The following is a 15,873-nucleotide window of genomic DNA, read 5'->3' on the forward strand; positions in this document are numbered from 1 at the left end:
AGTCGGTTTGAAGGGACCCTCTTTGTGAGTACATATAACCCTTTCACACTCAGCCTGGCATATTATACTCACTAAAATGAGTTCAGCGACCCTAGAAATCGCAATTGATTTGTGTCAGGAGCCCCCCCAGCCCCTTGGTTGCCCTGGATTTCAATGGAAGAAAGCGGTCTCTTTTCACCCGTCTCCAAGGAGACCTCTGGGAGCCGCGCATCTGAGAACAATTTGGCCAGGGTGAAGGCTAGTCTGAGAATTGGTGGGAATGGAAGGAAGAAAGGCAACCTCTCACATTGCCTCTGGAAAGCATTACAGGTTTATGGCTTGATGTTTGGAGACCGGAATGCTGTGAAATATCCAAATTCTTTACACTTCATTTTCTGCTTTCATCAAGGTGAAGTACGTTTTAGTAATCACTTTATCCCCGTAGCAGTAAAATTGATAATATACCTGTGAAAAGTATAAATATGTAGATACAAAATAATAATTATGCAGATCAAACAAGATGGACGTCTGCCGTACACGTAAGGACCTGGATAAAGGGAACACTTGGACGCACTGGAATGATATTGTGCAGCGATTACCTTATTAGCCCTTATGGGTCTTCTTTAAAGGGAACCTGTCACTAAGGGTGGAGTCAGGGGGCCTGCTGATTTATGGGGTCCACAGACACCACCCCCGTTTTCAGCTGAGTGTGTGTTATTGGATGCCCAGTCATCTGAAATGTATTGCGGCTCACGGAGGATGAGGGCGCTGCTCTCCGCAGGAGCGCTGACAGGTGAGAAAAATGATTTATTTTTTGTGTTTGAAGAGAGCGCCAGGTGGGGGCACATTATTACTGGAAGGAGCCTAGGACAGGAGATATCATTAAATAAAGGGGCTGTGATGGGGGACATGATTACAGGATGGGGGACATTACTACAGGATAGATGCCAGGACGGGGACATTACTACAGGATAGATGCCAGGATGGGGACATTACTACAGGATAGATGCCAGGATGGGGGACATTACTACAGGATAGATGCCAGGACGGGGACATTACTACAGGATAGATGCCAGGATGGGGACATTACTACAAGATAGATGCCAGAATGGGGGACATTACTACAGGATAGATGCCAGGATGGGGGGCATTACTACAGGATAGATGCCAGGATGGGGACATTACTACAGGATAGATGCCAGGATGGGGGACATTACTACAGGATAGATGCCAGGATGGGGGGCATTACTGCAGGATAGATGCCAGGATGGGGACATTACTACAGGATAGATGCGAGGATGGGGACATTACTACAGGATAGATGCCAGGATGGGGGACATTACTACAGGATAGATGCCAGGATGGGGACATTACTACAGGATAGATGCCAGGATGGGGACATTACTACAGGATAGATGCCAGGATGGGGGACATTACTACAGGGTAGATGCCAGGATGGGGGACATTACTACAGGATAGATGCCAGGATGGGGACATTACTACAGGATAGATGCCAGGATGGGGACATTACTACAGGATAGATGCCAGGATGGGAGACATTACTACAGGATAGATGCCAGGATGGGGGACATTACTACAGGATAGATGCCAGGATGGGGACATTACTACAGGATAGATGCCAGGATGGGGGACATTACTACAGGATAGGTGCCAGGATGGGGGGAATTACTACAGAATGGGGGACATTACTACAGGATAGATGCCAGGATAGGGGACATTACTACAGGATAGATGCCAGGATGGGGGGCATTATTACAGGATAGATGCCAGTATGTGGGACATTACTACAGGATAGGTGCCAGGATGGGGGGAATTACTACAGGATGGGGGACATTACTACAGGATAGATGCCAGGATGGGGGACATTACTACAGGATAAGTGCCAGGATGGGGGGAATTACTACAGGATGGGGGACATTACTACAGGATAGATGCCAGGATGGGGGGCATTATTACAGGATAGATGCCAGTATGTGGGACATTATTACAGTATGGGGGACATTACTACAGGATAGGTGATAGGTGCCAGGATGGGGGATATTACTACAGGATGGGGGACATTACTACAGGATAGATGCAAGGATTGGGGACATTATTACAGGATGGGGGACATTATTATTGGATAGGTGCCAGTATGGGGGACATTATTACAGGATTGGGGACATTACTACAGGATAGATGCCAGGATGGGGACATGATTACAGGATGGGGTACATTACTTCTGGATAGGTGCCATTATTACACGAAGAAGCCTAACATGGCAGATATTATTAAATAAATGGACCATGATGGGAGCCAGGATGGGGGACATTATTACAAGACTGGGACTATTACTACAGGATAGATGCCAGGATGGGGGACAGTATTACAGCATGGGAGACATTACTACAGAATGGGGGACTTTATTACAGGGTGGGGGACATTATTGCAGGTGCCTATACATCTGATCAACATGCTGGTGGGAACCCGGTTCACATTTTGCACCGGGGCCCATAGGACTCACGGTATGTGGTATAGAGAAAAAACTCAGCAGAGTGATATAGGTAGGTTTCTTGGGTTGGAACAGATGTAGTATAATTTGTACTTTGTTCATTGAAATCCCTAGTGTCTGTATACATAAAAGTCCAGTGGGCGGTCCTATCAGTGAAGACTGTCAAGCACTAAATAGCCCTGCCCACTGCACTCATCCATACAAACACCAGGGATTTCAATGAATAAAATACAAATTTTACTGAAATTTTTCACTCACAAATATACTGTATCTCCATCTGATCAGCTCCTCCGTCTCTGTAACATCCTGCCTGTAGATCAGATATCATCTTCAGCATGATGGGTTTCCTTTAAATAATGTTTCATGAGTTACATTATGCGATCCCTTGGTTGTGGCACTTTTTCTTGTATGTCCAGATAAATATAAAGCCAGCGGATTATCTGTGGGGTACAAAAACCATCTATTGTTAATGTCAAGGCAGAGAAAAATGCAGCACTCACCCGTTGAAGCTGTAGTCCATTTCTCTCCCCGCATGCCTCCTTGAAACCTACACGTCAACTTTTCATGTAAAAGCCACACACGGTGTAATAAAAGACGGAATATCTAAATCAGCGTGGCGAGTGCCGCATTTTTTCTGCTTTGACGTTAAATTTATATGTGATATTTAAAGCCGAGCACCTCAAACCAGTTGATAAAAGCTGTTATACTTCAGATAATTCTCTTACCCATTAAACAGTAAAATATGGGCAGCAAATTGATTCCATCTGTGTGCTATCCTCCTTTTTTTTTTACCAGATCAAAGTGGAACATGTCTCCCTTTTTTTGTTTTTTTTGTCTGCAAAAAATGACATATGTAAAGGCACATTGATTGTAATGCATCTGTGAATAATAATGGATCGCACACGTCCCAAGAAAACTGATGTGTGAAAAAGCCCGTAGTGTGAAAGCCACTACGACCTTCATGACAGAGCGGCGTGTGGCCATGACTTTGTAGTGTGGATATCTCTAGCGGGGAAGCCCCCAGTGCATTTTTCTTTCATGTGTTGTTGCGCCCTTCATGACTATTTTGTCTTTTCTTTTGTATCACTTTAAACCATTAGAAAGATGGAAACAGTGAAAAAAATAAGTTGTGATAAAAGAGTTCGTTGATTATTTGGCATCTAAGATGCTAAGACATATATAGAAAATTCAAGCAGATACTGTATGTCGAGCCGTCGCCTGTCGCTGCCGACCAGATATCTTCTTTGATTTTCTAACCCATAGTGCTAAATTAAAATCTGGATTGTGATTTGCTGCCTTAGGCCGGCTTCACATTTGCGCATGGCTGAACTGCGGAGGGCTGCGGACTTCCTCCGTGAAGCTGCGCCCACTGCCACACCTCCTCCAGTCAGCTCCACCTACGTCTGCATGCGGCCTGCGTACCTATCTTTAACATTGTGATAAAGGAATGAAAAAGCTGGTTTTTCATTCCTTCATCACAATGTTAAAGATAGGTACGCAGGCCGCATGCAGACATAGGTGGAGCTGACTGGAGGAGGTGTGGCAGTGGGAGGAGTTTCACGGAGGAAGTCCGCAGCCCTCCGCAGTTCGGCCATCCGCAAATATGAACCTAGCCTTAGGCAAGTCCAATAATTTCTATCTGCACTACTTTTTGTATGAGAATGTCATCCAGGACTTTGTTTCACATATTTAATTTATGTATAAGATTTCTATACTGTACTTAGCCTTTATTTTCATTTTTGCCATATGGTGTAGTATACAGTTGGGTCAGGGTGGCTATCTATCACGGCACCGTTGCTTGACAAGTTGACCTTGAATTTGAGGTTTTCTTGTCCTGAGTGTTCTGCCAGAATCATTAGTGAACAAGAAGGGTTTGAGCCTATTGGCAGAGTCTCTGAATGCTTTTCATTCATCCGTCTCTGGGTATTATTCCACCAGTCCCTGAGAAGCCGCAGCTCTTGTATCCTACCAAGCTGAGCCCGACTCTCGCTGCTGAGATCCTGCCTCCAAGAATGGAAGTGGTACAATTACATAATTCCCTTTTGTACTGTCCAGCCTCTTACTGGCAGGGGAAAAGCCACACTCACACTTCACCCATATGTTCACAATTCCATTGATCCAAGTGTATGTTTTACATTCACAGGGCTAAATTGTGCATATACATAAAGCATCCAGGTTTTAAAGTCGTTTTAGGGGCTTTCCAGGGAAAGAAGAATGTAGATAAATCCGCCTTCAGTGGTAATTATATTGCGTACTGATATAGTCAATGTAGATAAATCTGCTTTCAGTAGTAATTATATAATTACTGATAAAGTCATATTAGGCCCGGTACCCCTATCCTCCTGCACCGCTCCATGTTACTCATGGCTGACTCTTTTCCGATACTGTGCACGAGGCAGTCCAGTGTTTCTTTTGTCAGTAGGGCAGTATGGTAAGGTTCAGTTGAATGTGTTTTTTTCAGTAGCTAACCCAGCCCCCTTCTATGTCTACACATTGCCTGTGACAAAGAAGGAGTCTGATGTAGCTACTGAAGTAAGCAGGCGGGCGACAATCTTCCCACGCAGAGCTGGTTACATGCCGTTACAGGAAGTGCAGCCCCATGTCGAGTCCAAGAGGGGAAGTGAAGCATTTGGGGGACGGGGAGGCTACGGCATGAAGAAGGCATGTAACCAGACTGATATAAAAATATTTTTTTATTTAAAACCTTGTCAACTTTAGCATCTCACAACAAGGATCCGGGAAGCTGGGATGTGAGCGGTGGCTGTGTAGGTTCCTCAGAATAGAGAGAAGATTTTCTTTTAAGAGAAGACAAAAAAATGCTTACTCTATAGAGCGACTGTTTTGTTAAAGTTTAGCTCAGGGTCAATTTTCCTAAAAAGGGAACCTATCACCAGGTTTTTCGCATATAACCTACGGCCACCACCTTTCAGCCCCATGTGACCGCATTCTAAAATTATGTATACATGACTTCAACTTGACCTTTAAGGCAAAATCTCCACCATTTTATTATATTACATCGTCTGGTCCGATGGGCGTCGCTGGTCTTCATCCAGCACCTCCTCAGTTCTTGCAATGCCATCCTCCTTCTCTGCTTTGTGTGTATGACAAGTTCTTCATTATTTACACACTGTTCCCCACAGTGCTCAGTGTGCAGCCATACTTTTCTCTGCCCTGCCGAGGGCAGAGTAATGTACTGCTCTGTGCATGCACGGGGGAATGCCATAGAGCGCCGACCCATGCGCGTTAGAGTACTTTGCTCTGCCCTCGGCAGGGCAGAGAGAAGTGCGCCTGGGCAGGAGCGCAAATGGGAACACTGTGTGCATGATGTAGGACGCTTTATTCAAATGAAGTAGAGAAGGAGGACACCGTCACAAGAGAGGAGGCACAAGATGAAGACCAGCGACACTCATCGGATCGGACCGCCTCATGGGGCAGTATAATAAAGGTGTTATTTTTGCCTTTCCAGGGCGAATTCGAGACATATATACAACATTTTAGAATGCTGTCACATGGGGCTGAAAGGTAGTGGCCATAAATCATATTGGAAAAAACAGGTGGCAGGTTCCCTTTAATAAAATGCACTTTTTAGGGTTGTGTATTATACAAGGACAGTTATTTTCTCACTATAGTCTCTCATATGGGACATAACAAAATGGCTGAATTTTACTGTGTTGTACCAGTGCAGTTGCCGCTTTGTCTGACATCACTTCCTGCTCTTCTGCTGTTGGCTGAAGCAGCACCTCACAGACTTCCTGTTCTGCTGCCATTGGCTGAAGCAGCACCACAGGCTACCTGCTTTGCAGCTATTGGCTAAAGTGGCACCTCACAGACATCCTGCTCTGCCTGCATGCTCTCTGCACATACCACTGGTAATACTAAGCTCTCTGCTCCATTTTACTCGCTTCCTCAATTTGAACCAGAGCATAAGTAGATATACTGGAAGGGGTGAAGAGAGCTTTGAATATTAAAGGGGCTTCCCAATGTTGCACTTTTTTGCTTTTACAGGTTCTTTTGCTCTCCTCCACACTTAACTTTGATGTGGTCTGTTAGTTTAAATCAGCTGAGAGGAGCTCAGAAAAAGACATAAAAAAGTTAAAAACTCCCCATCATTCAATCTGAATGAGCTCATTTACCGTTTCTCAGTTAGCTCATTCTGCATCCAGTGATAGGCAGTTCAATACAGAGGCTATAGAAAATACATGGTACAAAATGTTTAAAGGAAACCAATTACAAACATGAGTTATCTCAAAGTTACTGTTTGTGCATAGAAAAAATGTTTCCAAAGCTGGACAAACCCCTTTAACCGTACTGTGTGCAGAGCCGGAAGATGTAGCAAGTGTTTGAGATGCAGTTTCAGCCAATATTTGCAGAAATCTTACTAAATAATTGTGAAATAATGAAGTCCTCTTATATGGTAAATGACCTTGATATGTCCATTTTATGTATCATGAAAATGTGCTTAGGGTTTCACTTTAAGAAAAAAGTAAAGTAGCCAACAGAAGCGTAACTATAGTGGGTGCAAGGGGTTGGTACTAAAAGCCTTGAGGACCCAAAGGTGCCATTTGAGAAGTCTAGTATTATTAAAGACCTGTGATAGTTGTGGCCCTTGACTTTCAAGTTACGCCACTGCCTACAAACAGTGCCAGTCTTTCAGACTCCTGTGACTGTGACCTGGGAGGTGAATCTGGAATACAAAAGATCATTAGAATTCACTTAAAGTGAATGCAGGATTCATTTTTTTTTTTTTTACTTTAGACCTAAAAACTAACAGGCAGCTGGTTGCTACCCACCCGCCTTTTGTTCCCTGCTACCCACCCTCTCCTGTCATAGAGCAGTTGTAGACCACCCCTGCCAGCGATTCTGCAGCTTCCGCTGACATTGCGTCGACAGAGCAGCAGCTTCTGCCATTTCTGTTCTGTTGACAGAGCATGACTGCTGCCTAACTGCGGGAGGCCGGCCGTCTATTAGCATACAGTCATCAGCAACACCCCGTCAACAGAGAAGCCCAGAAGAGGAAGAGCTGCGCTGTTGAGGTGGAGCAGCTGAATCGCCGGCAGGAGCAGTCAGTGACCACCTTGTGCTGGTGCCAGGTAAAACAGGCAGATAGTATCTACCTGCCTGTTAGTTTTTAGGCCCATAGAAAAAAAAATAGTCCAGAAAAATATCTTTTATAACAAAAATATATGTCCTGTTCTAATTGTGCATCTAACTCCTAGGGATGTCTCATCATGGAGGATATTCCCACAGTGCGCTGCTTTATGCTCTGAGATCCTGTGGTATTCGGCACATCGATACAGCTAAGCGATATGGCAATGAAGAATTGGTTGGGAAAGCTATATCTGAAAGCGGAGTGAAGCGAGAAGACCTGTGGATCACCACTAAGCTGTGGCCTGGGGACTACGGATACAAAGAAGCCACACAGGCATGTCTAGATTCCTGCAGAAGACTTGGAGTAGAATATCTGGGTATGAATGATGGATTGTATTCTTATAGATTCCATATAGTAAATCGGACATACAGCATATGTAACATTAGCCTTTAAAGGGTTTTACAATAATGTTAGCAAAAAATTGTAATAAAATAATACAAGAACCTGCACTTGCTTAAAATATGCCACCCACCGTCTATGTAATGCCTCTCTAGGGCTTCTTGCTGGTCTTTGTTTACTTGGTAGTGATTAGATTCCATTGACATATGTGACTACTGCTGTCAATCACTTAGCTGTGTCGTTACTTGTGGAAATGCAAAGGTACTTTTATTATTTTATCAGCCACCCCCATTCATCTGTGTCAATCTTGGAATATCCGTTTAGGGTCTGTAGCAATGGAGCATTATAGGGGCTTTCCACTACTATTTGATCACCTTTCATATGGCCAGGGAGGCCATGACGCCCTACCGTAGGGTCTTTATTGGCATGTTCTGCCCCCAGTAGCTATGTTACTGGTAACTCCCTAGTTTGAAGTCACTGACACTTTTTCACCTACAAAATGGCATATAAGAATATTAAACATCACTAGGGTTCTATAATGAGTAAGGCTGGTTTCACATTAGCGTTTTTTTGCGCTGCGCATCGTGCGCGTCCATGCGCAATCGTCATGTGCACCTATGTTTAACATGCCGTGCGCATGGTCTTGTGTTTGCACGCGTTCGTATGCGTTTTTGTGCGCATGCGTTTTTTTTAGGTGTGCGCCTAGGCACGCCAGACGCAACCTGTTGCATTTTTGGGTCCGTCCAACGGCGTAAAAAAACCGCATGCGCACACTTGTGCATGCAATGCAACAAAATAACGCATTACAGTCTATGGGAAAAACATGCGTTTTAAGAGTTAACATGGCTAGAAACTGGTTAAAACGCACGAAGCGCTGCGCTAAAAAACGCTAATGTGAAAGTAGCCTAAGGTTCAGTAAAACTATGGTAAGTTCCTGTATTGCTTCCATTTTATGACTGCCTGAAAATTAGCAAAGTTGCTAAAAGTAATGCAATGTATGACTAAAAGCTCATTTACACGGAGCGATAATCGGCTCACAAGCAAAACTTTTGTAGGTGTTTACATCATATCCTTTGCACCTGGGATCCTTAGCTGTTTTAGGATTATCTAGAGAAAAGGCCTATAACTCCACTTCCAAACAGGAATCGTACCAAAAAAGACCAAATAATTGCAGAGTATGACCTGCAAATCCTGAAATAGCCAGGACGTTATGTAATTATGTGTGGATCTTTCATCTCACTCTCGAGGGAGGAAGTTAGTGTATTCTTCCAGCTTATATTCTTATGTCTAAAGGAGTTAAATCTGCTGCAAACTTCTTTTTAAATGAAAATAGATGTTCTGCAGGTCTGTTAACAATTTATTTTGCTCGAAAAGTCAGAATTTGCGGCATACACTAAAGCAGTAGGTATTCAGTTCTGCAAAAAATGTATATGAATGCTTTAAAGCAGGGATGTCAATCTAAAATACACAGAGGGCCAAAAAAACCTTGGACAAAGTCGCAGGCCGACCTTAATATTTATTTTAAAAAATGTCTATAATTGAGGACGTTTTTCCTTATCATCAAATATAACGATTAACTTTTTCATATGGAAACAAACTTAAAAGGGTCATCCCACGAACAAAATACATTTTAATTAATAGTCGTTAGCATAAAATATTGGAATAATATAACATGTTACGTAAGCGCAGTAAAAAGCATATGGCCCAATGGCCTAATTTAAATAGGTAATAACAAAGGATAAAAAACTTTTAATACAGACAATAAAGTATGATGCCAGCAAAAGTGCCCACAAACACAGTATGATACCCACCACAGTGAATTCCTCCACAGTACCCTTCACACACATATCATGATGACCCTGTTTTATCCCCTCCCAACAAAGAATGGTTACCTCATCACGGTATAACCCTCCAACTGTAATCCCCACATAGCCCTCCATACAGTATAAAGGCCACAAAAATCGCTCCATATAGTATAATAGGCCCCACATAGTCCTTCATACAGTATACTGGGGCCCTGCATTGCATTCCATAATTGCTTTCCAGTGTAATGGCCCCACATGGTACTCAAAACAGTATAATGGCCACAAAAAGTGCTTCATACAGTATAATGGCCCCACAGAGTGTTCCATACAGTATAATGGCCTCACATAGTGCTCTGTTGTGAGTTCATTTTCCCCTTCACCATTGAGGTCTGATGAACTCCCTCTTCTGGTGAAGGAAGGTAGTGAGGCTGATTACCAAGCACCTGAGCAGGATGATGATGACTGGGTGACTGGAATTGCTGACTGGATATAAGGCAGCCGACGCCCTTCTGCCTTGCTGGTGATTTCTCTGAGGGATTCTAGGAGACCAGTCTGATTCCTGCTCCTCAAAAGCTAAGTTTTCTGCTCTGCTTTTTGCATTTGTGTTTTGGTTTTGTTTTGCCTTGTCTTTCTGGATTTTTGCCATTCCCTGCTGGGGTGAGCTGTATTCCTTTTTGCTCTGTCTTCAGAAAATACCTAAGTACTGATATAGTATTTTTGAAGCCTAGCATCTTCAGGGCTTTTTTCCCTATCAGTCTGTTGGCTCTTGTTTTGATAGGGTTTTGGCGGATTGGAGACAGCAGCTTTTCTATCCTGTCCTATTTAGTTAGCTTGGGCCCCATCATTTGCTCAGCTTATCTTTCTATCTGTGTGAGTGTTTTTTCATCTTGCTTCACCGTCATTATATGTTGGCGGCTGCCTATTGCTTTGGGGTCTGCTCTGGGGCAGTTTAGATTTCCCTTTCTGTCTTTAGGCCATTTAGTTCTCCGGCTGTGATCGAGGGGTCTAGGGCACTGTAGGAACCCCCCACGGCTACTGCTAGTTGTTGATAGGTTCAGGGGTCTGCAATCCGATAGCTGCCAACTTCTCTGGTTTTCTGGACTTAGCTAGTATTTCTGTTTTTGCCTCCTACGGTGACTCCTTCATAACAGAATCACCAGCCATACCGCAGATCCTAGTGTACTCAATAGCATGAAAGAATTGTAAAAAAAAAAAAAAAAAATATGGTGTGTATATTTTTTCCTCTATATCTCTGAGGCCGTAGGGGGAATTTTTTTTATCTCAATGGAGATAAAGCAATTGTCTGATCGTGTGGAGCAGCTCGCTGCGGAAGTGCGGGGAATTTCCGCCTACCTTGCTCATTCACATGCTGCTGAACCAAAGAGCCCTACTCCTGATGTGTTTTTTGGGGATCGGTCTAAATTTTTGAATTTCAAGAATAATTGTAAATTATTTTTTGCCTTGAAGCCTAACTCGTCAGGGAGCTCCGCGCAGCAGGTTAAAATTGTCATCTCTTTGCTGCGTGGTGATCCCCAGGATTGGGCGTTTTCTTTGAAACCAGATGATCCTATTCTGACTAATGTGAACGCATTTTTTCAAGCCTTGGGGTTGTTGTATGATGAACCTAATGCTATTGATCAGGCTGAAAAGACCCTGTTGGCATTGAGCCAGGGTCGAGATTCTGCAGAATTGTACTGTCAAAAATTCCGAAAGTGGGCGGTCCTTACTACCTGGAATGATAATGCCTTGGCAGCTCTCTTTCGGAAGGGTTTGTCAGAAGCCGTAAAAGATACTATGGTGGGATTTCCTGTTCCCTCTGGTCTTGACGATTCTATGTCATTAGCCATTCAGGTTGATCGGCGTTTACGTGAACGCAGGACTGCACGATAGGTGTTGCCACCTGTTGAACAAGTGTCTGAACCTATGCAATGTGATAGAGTTTTGTCCAGGGAGCAACGTCAGGAGTTCAGACGGCGTAATAAGCTGTGTTTTTTTTGTGGAGATGCCTCGCATATTATTTCTGTCCTAAACGAGAGAAACGTTTTGCACACACGTTTTCTGTGGGTGGTGTTCAACCTAAGTTTCTTCTGGCAATTACTCTGATCTGCTCCCTGTCCACATTTTCCGCCAAGGCTTTTGTGGATTCGGGAGCAGCCCTGAACCTAATGGACTTGGATTTTGCTAAACGTTATGGATTTCCGATGACACCTCTGCGGACGCCTATCCCTTTGAGGGGGATTGATGCTACTCCTTTGGTGAAAAATAAACCTCAGTTTTGGACCCAGGTGGTAATGCGGGTCGCCCCAGACCATCAAGAAAATTGCAGATTTTTGATGTTGCATAATTTGCATGATACCATTGTTCTGGGGTTTCCCTGGTTGCAAATTCATAATCCAGTTTTGGATTGGAAATCTGTGTCTGTGGTGAGTTGGGGTTGTCGGTGTGCCCTTAGTGAGGCTCCGGTTTTTTCCACCTCTCCTCAGTCGCATGATGTTCCTGACTATTTGGCGGACTTTTATGATGTATTTAGTGAGAATGAGTCTGCGTCTCTGCCTCCTCATAGGAGTTATGACTGTGCAATTGAACTGAGCCCGGGGTGTAAATTTCCCAAGGGTCGGCTCTTCAATTTATCTGTACCCGAGCACGAGGCTATGCGATCCTATATTAAGGAGGCGTTGGAGAAGGGTCATATTAGACCATCCTCTTCACCCTTAGGTGCCGGTTTTTTTTTCGTGGCCAAAAAGGATGGTTCATTAAGGCCTTGTATTGATTATCGTGCCCTCAACAAAATTACTATTAAATATCAGTATCCGTTACCCCTGATTTCGGATCTATTCTCCAGAGTTAAAGGTGCTTGCTGGTTTACCAAGCTTGACCTCAGGGGGGTGTATAATCTTATCCACATTAAGCATGGGGATGAATGGAAGACGGCGTTTAATACTCCGGAGGGACATTTTGAGTACCTGGTGATGCCTTTTGGGCTCACTAATGCCCCTTCTGTCTTCCAGTGCTTCATGAACGACATTTTCCGAGACTTTGTGGATACATTTTTGATTATCTATCTGGATGATATTTTGATCTTCTCCAAGGATTGGGATTCTCATGTGGAACATGTTCGGACTGTGTTCTGGATCTTGAGGGAGAATTCCCTGTATGTCAAAGGATCGAAATGCCTTTTTGGGGTACAGAGGATTTCATTTTTGGGATTTATTTTGTCTCCGTCAACTATTGAAATGGACCCGGCCAAGGTACAGGCCATTTATGATTGGGTTCAGCCCACTTCTTTGAAGGCCCTCCAGAAGTTTTTGGGTTTTGCTAATTTTTATCGGAAATTTATAGCAAAATTTTCTAGTATTGCCAAGCCATTGAATGATCTGACTAAGAAGGGTGCTGATGTGTTGAATTGGTCTCCGGAGGCTGTTTCTTCCTTTCAGGAGCTGAAGCGAAGATTCACTTCTGCCCCGGTTTTGCGGCAACCTGATGTCTCACTCCCATTCCAGGTAGAGGTGGACGCTTCTGAGATTGCTGCAGGAGCTGTTTTGTCCCAAAAGGATCCTGTAACATCTAAAATGAATCCCTGTGCTTTCTTTTCCCGAAAGTTCTCTCCATCTGAACGTATCTATGATGTGGGGAATCGGGAACTGTTAGCCATGAAATGGGCATTTGAGGAGCGGAGACATTGGTTGGAGGGAGCTAAACATCAAGTCGTGGTCTTCACTGACCACAAGAATTTGATTTACTTGGAGTCGGCCAAACGCTTGAACCCTAGACAGGCTAGGTGGGCCTTGCTTTTTACACGTTTTGATTTTGTGGTCTCTTTTCTTCCAGGCACTAAGAATGTCAAGGCTGACGCTCTCTCTAGGAGCTTCTTTGCTGATTCTCCTGTGGTCACCAAGCCTGCTACCATCTTAGGCAAAGGGGTAGTTCTTTCTGCATCTCGTCCGATTTGAGACGTGCTCTGGAAGAGTTCCAGGAGGACAAACCTGAGCATTGTCCCAGTGGAAAGTTGTATGTTCCTGACCAGTGGAAGAAGAGAGTGATGTCTGAAGTTCATTGCTCTGCATTGGCTGGTCATCCAGGTATTTTTGGTACTAGAGATCTGGTGAGTCGGTCTTTTTGGTGGCCCGCCTTGTCTCGTGATGTCAGGAATTTTGTGCAGTCCTGTGGGACTTGATCCCGGTCTAAACCTTGTTCTCGCTCTAGTGGGTTGTTGATGCCTTTGCCGGTCCCCAGGAGCCATGGACCCATATTTCAATGGATTTCATCTCTGATATGCCTGTCTCTCAGAGAACGACTGTTATTTGGGTGATTTGTGATAGGTTCTCTAAGATGGTTCATCTTGTACCACTCCCTAAGTTGCCATCTTCCTCTGAGTTGGAGCCCCTGTTTTTGCAACAGGAGGTTCGCTTGCACGGGATTCCTGAGAACATTGTATCTGACAGAGGAGTTCAGATTGTGTCTAGATTTTGGAGGACTTTCTGTTCCAAGCTGGGAATTCAGTTGTCCTTCTCCTCTGCTTTTCACCCTCAGACCAATGGGCAGAGGGAGAGAACAAACCAGACCTTGGAGTCGTATTTGAGATGTTTTATTTCCGCTGATCAGGATGATTGGGTTTCATTTTTGCCCTTGGCCGAATTTGCTTTAAATAATAGAGCTAGTTCTGCCACTTTGATGTCACCTTTTTTTTGTAACTTTGGGTTTCATCCTCGATTTTCTTCAGGGCAGGTGGAGCCTTCTGCCTGCCCAGGTGTTGACACTGTGGTGGAGAGAATGCACCAGATCTGGGACCAAGTGGTGGATAAGTTATCTCTCTCCCAGGAAAAGGCCCAGCGGTTTTCCAACCGATATAGGACCATTGGTCCCCAGTTTAAGGTTGGTGATATGGTTTGGTCATCATCAAAAAATATCGCTATGAAGGTGGCTTCTCCTAAGTTTAAGCCTAGATTTATTGGACCTTACAAGATTTTGGAGATTATTAATCCGGTCTCTTTTCGTTTGGCTCTTCCTGTCACATTTAAAATCCATAATGTGTTTCATAAGTCCTTGTTGAAGAGGTTTGTTGAACCAGTTGTTCCTGGGGTGGCACCTCCGGACCCTGTATTGGTTGAAGGTAACATGGAATATGAGGTAGAGAAGATACTGGATTCCCGTCTGGCTAGACGGAGACTCCAGTATTTGGTTAAGTGGAAGGGTTATGGTCAGGAGGATAATTCCTGGGTCTCTGCCTCTGATATTCATGCCAAAAGATTGGTGCGTGCCTTTCATCGGGCTCACCCTGATCGCCCTGGTGGCGTGGATGAGGGTTCAGTGACTCATCCTCAAGGGGGAGGTACTGTTGTGAGTTAATTTTCCCCTTCACCATTGAGGTCTGATGAACTCCCTCTTCTGGTGAAGGAAGGTAGTGAGGCTGATTACCAATCACCTGAGCAGGATGATGATGACTGGGTGACTGGAATTGCTGACTGGATATAAGGCAGCCGACGCCCTTCTGCCTTGCTGGTGATTTCTCTGAGGGATTCTAGGAGACCAGTCTGATTCCTGCTCCTCAAAAGCTAAGTTTTCTGCTCTGCTTTTTGCATTTGTGTTTTGGTTTTGTTTTGCCTTGTCTTTCTGGATTTTTGCCATTCACTGCTGGGGTGAGCTGTATTCCTTTTTGCTCTGTCTTCAGAAAATACCTGAGTACAGATATAGTCTTTTTGAAGCCTAGCATCTTCAGGGCTTTTTTTCCCTATCAGTCTGTTGGCTCTTGTTTTGATAGGGTTTTGGCGGATTGGAGACAGCAGCTTTTCTATCCTGTCCTATTTAGTTAGCTTGGGCCCCATCATTTGCTCAGCCTATCTTTCTATCTGTGTGAGTGTTTTTTCATCTTGCTTCACCGTCATTATATGTTGGCGGCTGCCTATTGCTTTGGGGTCTGCTCTGGGGCAGTTTAGATTTCCCTTTCTGTCTTTAGGCTATTTAGTTCTCCGGCTGTGATCGAGGGGTCTAGGGCACCGTAGGAACCCCCCACGGCTACTGCTAGTTGTTGTTGATAGGTTCAGGGGTCTGCAATCCGATAGCTGCCAACTTCTCTGGTTTTCTGGACTTAG

At 44.2% G+C, this 15,873-nt stretch overlaps 1 protein-coding gene across 3 annotated transcripts in view; it reads left to right on the plus strand.

The window, feature by feature from the left end:
- The window catches only part of LOC141085975 (uncharacterized oxidoreductase ZK1290.5-like), a 187,328-nt gene that overhangs the window by 28,766 nt on the left and 142,689 nt on the right, over positions 1–15,873 (plus strand). For all 3 annotated transcript variants that reach the window (XM_073571667.1, XM_073571665.1, XM_073571666.1), the window contains exon 3: positions 7,708–7,956. In XM_073571667.1, coding sequence (XP_073427768.1) covers positions 7,708–7,956 — 249 coding nt within the window. The remainder of the gene's footprint in view (positions 1–7,707; positions 7,957–15,873) is intronic.

The sequence above is a fragment of the Dendrobates tinctorius genome, unplaced genomic scaffold, assembly GCF_039654945.1.
Source record: "Dendrobates tinctorius isolate UK_male_01 unplaced genomic scaffold, ASM3965494v1 ptg000029l, whole genome shotgun sequence".
Classification (NCBI taxonomy): domain Eukaryota; kingdom Metazoa; phylum Chordata; class Amphibia; order Anura; family Dendrobatidae; genus Dendrobates; species Dendrobates tinctorius.